General features: G+C 47.0%; 1 protein-coding gene across 3 annotated transcripts in view; it reads left to right on the top strand.

Annotated features, from left to right (window-relative positions):
* RNASEH2B (ribonuclease H2 subunit B) overlaps positions 1-13,429 on the top strand; it is a 376,916-nt gene that overhangs the window by 264,176 nt on the left and 99,311 nt on the right. For all 3 annotated transcript variants that reach the window (XM_069639895.1, XM_069639894.1, XM_069639896.1), the window contains one exon: positions 12,608-12,672. In XM_069639895.1, coding sequence (XP_069495996.1) covers positions 12,608-12,672 — 65 coding nt within the window. The remainder of the gene's footprint in view (positions 1-12,607; positions 12,673-13,429) is intronic.

The raw sequence follows: 13,429 nt of genomic DNA, 5'->3' as shown, positions 1-13,429 counted from the left end.
CGCCATCTGGATGCTCCTCGCACCGATATCAGACACGCTACATAATCCTGGCACTAGTCTTTGTGTGCTTCATGAATTACTCTTCAGCTTTTGACACCATAGATAGGGGTAGACTTTAGGATAAAGTATCAGGTTGGATATTGAATGAATCACTACTTTATTTTATCAGACAGATCCATGAGGACACTGTAGTAAGAGTTAGGTTAGCACAGGATGGCTCCCTTACGAGACCATTTTACACTGTTTGCCTCAAGCAGGATTGTGTACTCGCCCCATTAATATTCAATCTCTATGTGGCAGACTTTGCCCAAACTCTTGACGCAGTACACAATCATCCACCGACCTATGGGGGCAAAAAGATAAGTAACGTCACTTACGCGGACGACACTGTTCTATTCGACTGCACCCCCATGAGTCTCCAGCGTATGCTTGACGCTGTATGCAGAGTCAAAAGGCCTTCGAGTAAACGCAGGGAAGACAAGCATTTTGTCTATAGGCAAGGGAGCTATCTGGGTAGGAGCTATCATCAAGCGAGGGTGGTTACCTCCTCATCCCAGATTAAATGGCACTTTTTAAAAAATGATTGATAGGCAGGGGGGGGGCGTTCCAAGGAGGCTGAACTTACTGCATACATGTCATCTGTAGTACCAGGGATACTATACGCACTGGAAACATTGCCCTTGGGATCAGTTATTTGGCTGCCCAAAATGGAGGGGGAAAAAACGGAGATTGATACTTGGCCTTCCAAAATCAGTACCTGTGGAAGACATGCACCTAGAATTAGGACTGCCATCCTTACATGTCCTTTGGCAGCTGGCTGCTAGAATGTGGTGGGGCACTATATACTTCAGGGAAAAGGGCAGGCCCTCAAATATAAAGTGCCATGGCCTACAATGCGTGCACAGTGTTTGGTTTGCTTTGGTAAGGCTGTTGAAGACACACTAAAGACAGCAAAGGACGAGTATGACACTTGGGTCAGCTCACGAACAAGCCAACGGGGCAAAGAGGTAACAGCGATTTTCACCGTTTTTGGGGCCAAAATTCTCAGAGGGGATCCGGATACAACCAAGGCCAAGGTTCCTATGGTAACAACCAAGGACAAGCCTTTCAGGGCTATCCACGAGGACAACGTAGAGGTCGTGGTAATCGGGGCAGGGGCCCAGCTCGAGTTGGTACCCCACCTCACAGCAAATACCCTCCCATGCATCTCCAGTAGGACGCATTTCCAACTTCACCCACGCATGGGAGGGTATCACCTCAGACAGATGGGTGCTATCCACGATAGCAGGGGGCTACTGCATACAACTTCTCCAACGTCATCGCAATCACCCCCCCGAGACAAAAGGTCCATTCAGAGGAACATCAGCGGATCCTTCTAGAATAAATAACAGCGCTTCTATAAAAGGACGCCATAGAAGTGGTCTCAGCCAACCAGGTAAACGGGGGTTGTTTATTCAACTTACTTCCTTGTGCCAAAAAAAAAATCGGACATATTTTTCTAACAAATATTAGATTTGCGGCCTGTGAACAAGTATGTCAAGCCACACAAGTTCCTCATGACTACGCTACAAGAGGTAATCCTGCTTCTAAAAAGGGGGATTACATGGCAACACTGGATATGAAAGATGCCTATTTTCATATTTCAATGTTCCCAGCGCACAGAAGATACTTGCGTTTCAAGATAGCGTACCAGCACTACCAATTCAAAGTGCTGCCCTTCGGAATAGCCTCGGCTCCAAGGGTATTCACCAAGGTACTGGCGGTGGTGGCAGTGCACCTGTGCAGGGAGGCAATCCCAGTGTACCCTTACTTGGACGACTGGCTCATTACAGGGGAATCGCCTCTGATTTGCAGACAAAACATCCAAACAACTATCAACCTCCTCTTTCAATTGGGCTTCTCAATCAATGAGAAAAAAATCAAGCCTGGTGCCCAGCACCTCCAAACAGTTCCTAGGAGCTATCCTAAACACAGAGGAAGGGTTGGTCTTTCCCTCAGAGGAGAGAATAACACATTTGTTACTGCAAATACCACATTCAGACCAGCCGCCAGATAAGGGTGCGGAAAGCGATGTGTTTAATAGGTTCTGATGGCATCTTGCATATACCTGGTTCCCTACACGCGCCTGCGCATACGTCCCATACAGGAGTGGTTGGCAAAACAATGGTCTCAGGCAAGCGGTCAGTGGGACGACCTAGTGGTCGTTTCGCCAACACTGGTACAAAATCTTCGCTGCTGTACGAGAGAAAATCTGATGAAGGGGAAAACCTTCTACGACCCACAGATACAGGCAGTGGTCACAACAGATGCCTCACTGGTAGGGTGGGCGGCTCACTACCTTCACCACACATCTCAGAGTCTGTGGTCTCACACTGCAGCTCAGAACCACATCAATGTGCTGGAACTTCTAGCAGTATTGCAAGCTCTTCAAGCATTCAATCCCCATTTAACAAACCTGTCGGTGCAGATCCTAACGGACAGCACCACAGCAATGTTTTATATCAACAAACAGGGGGAGACACGTTCTCCAAATCTATCCAAACTTTCACAGAAAATCTGGAAATGGGCACTCAAACGGAAGATTTACTTGTCATCCCAACATGTTCTAGGGGAACTCAACTCGCTAGCAGATGCTCTGAGCAGAGATCCCCTCCCAGAGGAACACGAGTGGCGACTACACGAAGAAGTCGTAGGAGACCTCTTCTCTCAATGGGGTTTCTTCATTATAGACCTATTCGCCACAAGCGAAAACAGACAATGCCCAGACTTCGCACCCAGGTTCCCCCACCCAGGCTCCAAGGGGAATGCCCTATGGATGAACTGGTCAGGGAAGTTTGCCTATGCTTGAACCCCCTCCCCCCCCCCCGACTCCTCTCATGAGGACGGTGGTGAACAAGTTACACATGGAACCGATGACGCTCATCCTAGTTGCTCCTATGTAGGCAAGACAACTGTGGTATCCACATCTGCGCAGACTGGCGATGTGCGATCCCATCAAACTCCCATGCCAGTACAACCTACTCTCCCAGCACGAGGGACTAACAGTGCACCCACAGCCACACTCTATGAACTTGGCAGCATGGCTCCTGAAGTCATAGAATTCTGGCATCTCGATCTGCCACAGAGATGCATGGATATCTTGAAAGGATCAAGAAAACCAAACACTAGGCACTGTTACTATGATAAATGGAAACGTTTCATAATTTGGTGCCAGAATAAGAAAAATCAATCCCATTGATTGTACTCCATCTAACATTCTTACCTATCTGCTCCACCTACTAGACGCAGGGTTAGTGTTCAACTCCCTAAAAGTCCACCTGGCGGCCTCGTCAGCCTACACCACTTCCCATAATAAGGTCTTGTGGTGGAAAGTACCTGTCATCAAGGCATTTATGGAGGGGGTAAAGAGACTCCCCCCTCCAATCTCTAACCCACCGCCAGGTTGGGGCCTAAACGTGGTACTCGCTAAGCTCATGGGGCCCCCATTCGAGCCAATGCACAAGTCCAATCTCAAACACCTGATTTATAAAACTGCCTTCTTAGTAGCCATCACTTCCATGAGAAGGGTCGGTGAAATCCAAGCTCTTGTCAGTGCAGGATCCTTTCTTTACTACCACATAAGGACAAACTGGTTTTACAGACTCGCCCTAGGTTCTCGCCTACGTTCATTTCCAAATTCCATGTTAACCAGTCTATTGAACTACCGGCTTTCTTCCAGGAACCCAAAAGCTCTGCTGAGGTAAAACTCCACACACTAGATTTGAGGAGGGTGGTCCTCTACTACGTAGACAAGACCAGACCGCTTTGAAAAACAGATCAACTGTTTGTCTCCATAGCGCCAGGCAGAAAAGGAGATTGCATCTCTAAAACTGCCATCTTTAGGTGGATAGTCAGATGTATCCAACTGTGCTATTCCCTTTCAAATAAAACACTGCCTTTTACGCCCAGGGCCAACTCTTCAAGAGGTACTGGAGCCACTCTGGCTTTCATTGTAAATGTCCCCTTAGACCGTATTTGCAAAGCAGCTACATGGAGCTCTAAACATACTTTCACTCAGCACTACTGCATTGACACTCATTCCAAGACAGATACACAAGTGGGACAAGCGGTTCTAAGACATTTATAAATCTATGCACAGCATGTGATCTAAGCAGATTCCACAAGCCTCAGAAGGGATACATTACTCACCGTAATCGTATTTCTGATGCTTGTACCGGCTTAGATTCACATGCGACCCACCCTTCCCCCCCCCCTCGGAGAGAAGGCGCAGGAAATGCTTTGTCTGATACATATCTGCTTGGATACAACTGTACTCGCGCTACACCTAATGTCAGAAAAATAACAATCTGAGGGACCTCGACGCGTGTGGGATCTGGGTATGGTGGACGTCACACTAGGGATAGTATTACTGGCACGCCCTGTCGACGTCCCTTTTCGAGTTTCGAGAACAACAACTGTAATACTCCGAAGCTTCAACTTGTGGCTTGTGGAATCTGCTTAGATCACATGTTGTGCATAGGCCGACATCTAGTGGAAGCTGCAGAGTATTAGTTTGTTTTTCGAAACTCAAAGGGGTGTCAAACCAGGGCCTGCCAGTAATACTATCCCTAGTGTGACGTACCCTGTACCCATGATCCCTCACGCGTGTAGGATCCTCAGATTGTTTTTTTCCGCCATACTAGTCGGACGCATGTTGCGGAGTTCCCTTGGCTCTTAGCCGTTATAATTACAATTACCGTTAAATACTTCCTCTTTCACTTCACACCATACGTTTATGATCAACGCCAGTTAAGATCGAGGAAGACAGCCGTCGAGGACTGCCACTACGGACTTTGGGCCTTGGAAGGCCTCTGGCCTCGGCCCTGTACAGTAGTGAGAGTGGGGGGTGGTCATACAGGCTTCTTCCCACCTTTTTTCCTACACATACCTGCCCGCTGCCAATTTGTAACATGTGGAGAGTACTCCCTTCAAATTTTGCCCAAATAGTACCAGGAAGTTTCCCTGGGTAGACGAGCACAATACGTGCAATCTGTCTCCCACAAGACCATCCCAAGGGTACCTGTCGAGCTTGCAAGCTCTTCAAGCCGAAAACCCTTAAAGACCGCTCCACTAAACGCTGGGCCCACTACACCAGGCAGCTAGAGGCTATGGAAGTGGAGGGGACATTCAGCGACGGCAGCAACAACGCCGAATTGGACAGCGAGGGCAGGCGGGTGACCTTAGAAACCCACGCGCAGGCCCCTGACCCCGGACACCCACGCGCAGGCCCCTGACCCCGAAGGACTGGCTGGCGGCCACGTTGTGGGGACAACACCCGGCAGCAAAAGCGCTACACATACTACCTCCACTTAACACATCAGCCCCGGCCGTGACTTGACACGTGTGTGGAGCGATCGGCAACGGAAGACACCAAGAGAGCGGTCCAACGAATCTGTGTCCTGGGCGTTCCCGTTCGCCTCATGACAAAGGCCAACCGTCTTCGGTTGACAAAGGTGTCGCACTATCAATAGTCCCAGAGGCCCGATCGTCTGACGATTCCGCCCTCTATCCTACAAAGCCAGGACGCGTAGCGTCTACACCCTAGATTCAACATCCTTCCTCGAATACCACCTCTGAATCTCGACGCGAGGCTTCAAATCCCTCCGAGGCCCCTAAAAACACCGGGAAACATTCCTCTAGTCATGGGAAGGTGGGATAAACAACATAAGAGGTCATCTTCAGAACACCATGTTCATAAAGAGAACCAGAAGGCCCCTAAATTGATAAAGTCCATGGTCTCTGACCATACCACTAAAAGTAAAGTCATTCCTCCGACTGCTCACGATATGGGCATTGATGAGGAACCAGAACAGGTTATTATTCCTAGCTCCAGAGAATGGAACTCCGCTGATATTGATAGGGTCATTAGAAGGATGTCATTCATGCCTGACTTCTATGAAAAGGACCCTAATTATTTTCATAGTTATGCCAACACCCTGGCTACCTCTGCCCCTTCGGGATCTAAGGCAATACCTAAATACTCTCAGCCCCCTGCTGAAAAAACTCCGCTCTGACGCCCCGGCTCAGGGTTTGGGCACAGACTCCTTTGTGGTTGAATCTTACCACCCTTATTCATACTGTGATGAAACTGAACCACAATTGGTGGAAGACCAGACAGGGGTCTCTTATTTTGGAGATGACAAGGCCTACAATCTTGACTGCCCGATTCCTAAAGACCCCCTGGTGCATGACTCGCCGGTAGATGACAACCACTCCTCAATGAGGTACTGGCTAAGGCAGCTGCCCATTTTCATATTGACATGCAAGGTGTCCAATTAAACATGGATTTCGCTGAAGAGATCCTAGGAGACAAGAGAGCCCTTACTCAGGCTATCCCCATATTAAAATCCATCCAGCGTAGGATTGATCCCTCGCTGGTAACCCCAAATCTCACTTGTGCGGTTAATCCATGAGTCGAGAAATTGTTCCGTGCCGCACCCTCCGATCCCCTGTACATTAGGGGCCAATTTAAAACCGGATTCCCTGGTCGTAACAACCACCAGAAAGAGGGAAGGTACACTGCTTGCTTCTTCTGAAGCACCTCCTGATAAAGGGAGTAAAAGACTATACGCTCTGGGTAGAAAGGTTGCCTCCACTTCCACCTATCGGTCACGAATTGCCAACAGTGCCACCCTTTTGGCAAGCTACGATTGCCATCAATGGGAGGAGGTATCTGCTTTGGTATCCTCCGCACCCGAACCCCTAAAGAGCCAGTTGGTTCAACTGGCAGCAGATGGAAGTCTGTATCGGGATGCATACTAAAGACAAACTTTGATGCAGCAGATAATGCTGGAAGGTTAATCGCCAAAGGCACTGTTATAAAGCGTCATGCTTGGCTAAGGCAGTCAGGGTTCAAACCTGAAACCCAAGCCACTCTCATAGATATGCCGGTAGAGCCGAACGTACTATTTGGCAAGGCAGTGGAGGAAGCTTTAAAAACAGCTAAGGATGAGTATGAGACCATTAAATCTCTTGGCCAACTTACCAATAAACCCTCTGGACAGAGGGGAAACAACAATTTTCGCCGCTTTCGGGGCCATATTCCCAATGGGGTTCAAACTATTACCAGAATTAGTGAACCTCATGGGGCAACAATCCCAAAACTCACAGGTCTTCCCCAGAGGGCAGCGCAGGGGCCGCACTAGGGGTAGAGGCACCCCCGCCAGAGGTGGTACGCCACCCAACAAACAGTGACGTTCCGCTTCAGGACCCCTCCCATGCATCCCCATTAGGGGGCACATTTCCACCTTCACCCAAGCATGGGAGGGGATCACTTCGGACAGATGGGTGCTGTCCACAGTGTCCGGAGGATACTGCATAGAGTTGCTAGGGTGCCCCCACGACCATCCTCCGCGACAGAAGGTACACTCGCTGGAACATCAGAAGATTCTCCTCGAGGAGATCGCCATTCTGCTAACAAATGATGCCATAGAAGTCGTCCCGGTCAGCCAGGTAAATGGGGGTATTTATTCAACCTACTTCCTTTTGCTAAATAAAAATTTGACAACGCGCCCAGTATTAGATTTGCGCCCTGCCAACAAGTATGTCAAGCCACAAAAATTCTGCATGACTACACTACAAGAGGTAATCCCCCCTACTAAAAAAGGGGGATTACATGGCAACATTGGATATGAAAGATGCCTATTTTCATAATTCGATGTTCCAAGCGCACAGAAGATTCTTGCGTGTCAAGATAGACAATCGGCACTACCAATTCAAGGTGCTGCCCTTCGGAAAAGCCTTGGCTCCAAGGGTATTCACTAAGGTACTAGCGGTGGTGGCGGCGCACTTTAGCAGGGAGGCAATCCCAGTGTACCCTTACCTGAACGACTGGCTCATTACAGGGGAGTCCCCCCTAATTTGCAGACTAAACATTCAAAGAACAATCAACATACTCTTCAAATTGGGCTTCTCAATCAACGAGAAAAAAATCCAAGCACCTCAAAACAGTTCCTAGTAGCTGTCCTAAATACCCAAGAGGGGTTGGCCTTTCCATCAGAGGAAAGAATTCAAAATCTGTTGCTGCAAATTCCTCAATATCGGGCCAGTCGCCAAATAAGGGTGCGCCAAGCTATGCGTTTGCTAGGCATGATGGCATCTTGCATTTACCTGGTTCCCCACGGATGCCTGCGCATGCGATCCATGCAGGAATGGTTGGCGAAACAGTGGTCTCAAGAAAGTGGTCCGTGGGACAATCTAGTGGTCGTTTCGGCAACACTAGTACAGAGTCGTCGCTGGTGGACAAGAGAGAATCTTACGAAGGAGAAACCCTTCTACGATCCAGAGATACAGGCCGTTGTCACAACAGATGCCTCTCTAGCTGGGTGGGGAGCCCACTAGCTTCACCATATAGCTCAGGATCTCTGGTCTCACACACTGGCTCAGAACCACATCAATCTGCTAGAACTTCTGGCAGTCTTCTGAGCGCTTCGGCATTCGAACCCCTCCTATCCAACCAGTCTGTGCAGATCCTAACAGACAGCACGACTGCAATGTTTTACTTAAACAAGGGGGCACTCGTTTTCCCAATCTGTCCAAGCTTGCTCAGAAAATTTGGAAATGGGCACACAAACGGAAGATTTACTTGTCATCCCAACATGTTCCAGGGGAACTCAACTTGCTAGCAGATGCTCTGAGCAGAGATCCCCTCCCAGAGGAACACGAGTAGCGACTACACAAAGAAGTGTAGGAGACCTCTTCTCTCAATGGGGTTTCCTCATCATAGACCTATTTGCCACAAGCGAAAACAGACGATGCCCAGTCTTCGCATCCAGGTTCCCCCAGCCAGGCTCCAAGGGCAACGCCCTATGGATGAATTGGTCAGGGATGTTTGCCTACGCTTTTCCACCAACCCCTTCAGATTCAGAAAGTGGTGAACAAGATCCACAGGGAACCGATGACACTCATTCTGGTTGCTCCTATGTGGGCGAGACAACCATGGTATCCACACCTACGCAAACTGGCGGTGTGCGACCGCATCAAACTCCCGTGCCGGTACAACCTACTCTTCCTGCACGAGGGGCTATCAGTGCATCCTCAGCCCAACTCGATGAACTTGGCAGCATGGCTCGTGAAGTCATAGAGTTCGGGCAGCTCAATTTACCCCAGAGATGTATGGATATCTTGAAAGAGTCGAGAAAACCTAACACGAGGCACTGTTACTGTGACAAATGGAAACGATTTGTTATTTGGTGCCAGAATAAGCAACTCAACCCAGTTGATTGTACTCCTTCTAATGTTGTCACCTATCTGCTCCACCTACTTGATGCAGGGTTGGTGTTTAACTTAAAGTGCACCTGGCAGCTTTATCATCCTACACCATTTCCCATAACAAGGTGTCATGGTGGAAAGTGCCAGTCGTCAAAGCATTTATGGAAGGGGTAAAGAGACTCCACCCTCTTTCTAACCCACCACCAGGTTGGGACCTTAATGTGGTACTTGCTAAGCTCATGGGACCTCCCTTTGAGCCCATGCACAAATCTAGTCTCAAACACCTGACTTATAAAACTGCCTTCTTATTAGCCATCACCTCCATACGAAGGATCAATGAAATTCAAGCTCTGTCAGTGCAGGATCCTTTCTTTACTATTCATAAGGATAAACTGGGTTGAAGCACTCGCCCTAGTTAATTTCCAAATTCCATGTTAACCAGTCTATTGAGCTATCTGCCTTCTTCCAAGAACCCAAAAGCTCTGCTGAGGTGAAACTCCACACACTAGATGTGAGGAGGGTGGTCCTACTATGTAGACAAGACCAGACCGCTAAGAAAGACAGATCAGCTGTTCGTCAACATAGCTCCAGGCAGAGAAGGAGATTGCGTCTCTAAGAATGCCATCTCTAGGTGGATAGTCAGATGTATCCAACTGTGCTATTCTTTCTGATAAAACGCTGCCTTTTACGCCAAGGGCCCACTCTACAAGAGGTACTGGAGCCACTCTGGCTTTCATTGCAAATGTACCCGACAGCATTTGCAAAGCAGCTACATGGAGCTCTATTCACACCTTTACTCAGCACTACTGCATTGACACTGGTTCCAAGACAGATACTCAAGAGGGACAAGCAGCTCTAAGACATCTGTTCGCTCATGAAACTTCACATCCCACCGCCTTCTTCTAACATTGCTCACTAATCTATGCACAGCATGTGATCTAAACAGATTCCACAAGCCTCAGAAGGGATACATTACTCACCGTAATCGTATTTCTGATGCTTGTATCTGCTTAGATTCACATATGCCCGCCCTTCCTCCACTCTGAGGGAAGGCGCATGGATGCTTGTAGTCTTATCTATCTTATCTGCTTGAATACTCTGTACTCGCGCTACTCCTCAAGCTACCTCATGTCAGAAAAACAACCTGAGGGTCCTACACGCGTGAGGGATCATGGGTACAGGGGACGTCACACTAGGGATAGTATTACTGGCACACCCTGGTTCGACGCCCCTTTTCGAGTTTCGAAAAACAAGCTCTAATACTCTGCAACTTTCACTAGATGTCGGCCTGTGCACAGCATGTGAATCTAAGCAGATTCAAGCATCAGAAATACGATTACGGTGAGTAATATAACATATATATATATTTGAGAGACTTGAAAAAACATTAAAAACACTTTAAGCAAAGGGGTGACGGAGCTTCATGAAATCCATAATCCATGCAAACGTACAACACCAAGGCATATCATACCTGAGAAAGTACCACCTGGTCGGCATTATCAAAGAATGCAGCGTTCCCCTCTTCCTACAGTACCCCGAGTGCTAAATTTCCAAAGGCACACAAGTAAAAACTAATCAATAACTGGTCAGGCACCCACTCTAACGCCACAACCCAACTAAGGCTGCATATGCAGATCCAATCTCTAAACCACCAAACCAATAGAATAATCTGTTGCAATGCTGGAGCTATATATATATATATATATATATATATATATATATATATATATATACACACACACACACACACACACACACACACACACACACACACACACACACACACACACACACACACACACACACACACACACACACACACACACACACACACACACACACACACACACACACACACACACACACACACACACACACACACACACACACACACACACACACACACACACACACACACACACACACACACACACACACACACACACACACACACACACACACACACACACACCCCCCCCCCCCCCCCCCCCCCCCCCCCCCGCGGGGGCCTATGGATAATCTATAGTCAACTCCAATGATAACAGTATTTTGCTTACAACAGCATGTCTACAGCGCAAAACTAACTATTCAAGGGAAGCTTATTCCACCTGTTAGAAATAAACATTTTTCCAGGGTAGGGCAATGCAATTGGCTCAGAGAGGGCACCAGTATCTATTCCAGCACCATTAATGTTCACTCGCAGGAACCGGGAGACCAACAATGCACACGCTGCCTACCAAGACTATACGTAGAGCACCCCGTGATTAACAGTTTTGAAAAAGACAGGTGTAACTATAAATGTTGATAATTGTGCAATACGAGCCTAATAGCTCACAAATACAACCGAATTAGGGCAACCTGAACTAAGAGACATGAAAGCATATGGAATACACCATGTGGAAAAGCAAGGCAACCAGGTCAATCTTAACCTCTTTGCTTGCGAACCCACTATACAGCAGGATTACAAGATTGCAATCTTCACGCCAACCAGATGGTTGTACATGCAATTTAAGCAACATGCAGACTACCCCTGCTGCTCTGTCATGAAGGCGTAAGAAAAGGGAAAAACTCAAAGCATGATGGGGACAAATGAGCTAAACTACTATCACACAGAGGAGAGTCCCCTAAATGAACCACTTAAGATTCTGACTGTACTGCCTCACCCTTAATAGAACACATGGCTTTCATAAATCATATTTGAATAAATGTTTAGAAGACACACAATGTTATTAAAAAAAAATGTGATTTATTCAGTAGGCCCATGGGTCCTAAAAACATACACATAATAGAATATAATACATTTTCAAATTAAACAATTAAGGCAACTGAATGGCAAAACAATAAAACCCCACATAAGGCCTGTTGTCCAAACCAAACATACCATGCTAGTAGAACTATAATACAGTCAGAGACCTATACATGATGGTATTCAAATATACAGCACAAAGAAAGCAAGTCTTCTTTATTTAACAACAGGTTAGAGTAAGGATATTCAAACAAGAAATTGGCAATAGATGTGAAGTGATAGGTGTGAATCAATCCAATTGTCACAACTGACCAGACACAATCCTATACTACTGACCCTATCTTGCTACTTTCCACAGGTTACCTAAGTGCCAATGTCACAAGAATACAAAATGTAAAAAATTGATCAAACTATATACACATCCCAGGTCGTGAAGGAGCTGCCTGCACACACAGTAAGGAGGGCTGCCACAATATCCTTTTTCATGTGCCCTGTGAAATTAAGGAGGGTTTTGTTTCTTTTGAAGACCAGTTGTATGTCCAGGGAGAAACTGTAGTAGCATAGCTATGATGTCTGGCACTGCCAATTACTTTTTTTTTTTTTGTTTTTCAGAAATCGGCAATAAGAAATTTTACAAATATAGCAGAGAGAAAACATTGGCATGGTTGAAGAAAAAGGTAGCTGTTTGTTCTCCCTAATGTAATACATGTAATGTCTGTATGGCTGGAAACCATCTGTGGTGTGCGAGATTAAGATTTTATAACGGTGTTCCTAATGAGGTTGAAAACCAATGCAATGGTTTAGTATGGATTAATTGTTGTAGACCTGCAAAATGTTTGGTGCTAATCGTCATACCAGTTTATCAGTCTACCAGCTTCACCCCCTAGATAGCGCGATAGAACTATTGGAACTTATCTGTGTGCTGCACTTAGATGGATTTTGGGAGTCGGAAATGTGTTGCACTTAACTAACTGTCCTGAAAACTCTAAGCTAAACATAACCAAACCTCTACCGCACCACAAACCGCACATACTTCACAACACCCAATAATAAACCAATCACACGCACACACAAATCACCCATGCACAATCATAGCCCAACACCACATGGTGGCTACCAACCAAAACTAACCAACGCTCAGTGACTGATTTTTCTGAACTGGAGCTGCCAACAGCACATCAAAGCTCTCTCCCTCTTCTCCATACCAATTCCATTAACAACCCCCGCCCCAACCCTCCTTCCATTGCAGGTCCGCCACAGCGCAGAGTGACCACACAACTGGCAAAAGTGGGTGGTAGAAGGGTAGAAGACCACATAACATACCTGTTTGCTTGTTATTTGCATTTATTTATATAGCGGCAAAGCCCACAAGCATCAGGGCGCTTAACACAAACACAAAGGACTTCAAATGACTGGACAAAACAGTCTAGTGCT

Source organism: Ambystoma mexicanum, chromosome 7q (assembly GCF_040938575.1).
Source record: "Ambystoma mexicanum isolate Mex_15411 chromosome 7q, UKY_AmexF1_1, whole genome shotgun sequence".
NCBI lineage: Eukaryota > Metazoa > Chordata > Amphibia > Caudata > Ambystomatidae > Ambystoma > Ambystoma mexicanum.
The sequence above is the reverse complement of the archived record's forward strand: the minus strand, read 5'-3'. Positions and strand labels throughout refer to the sequence as shown.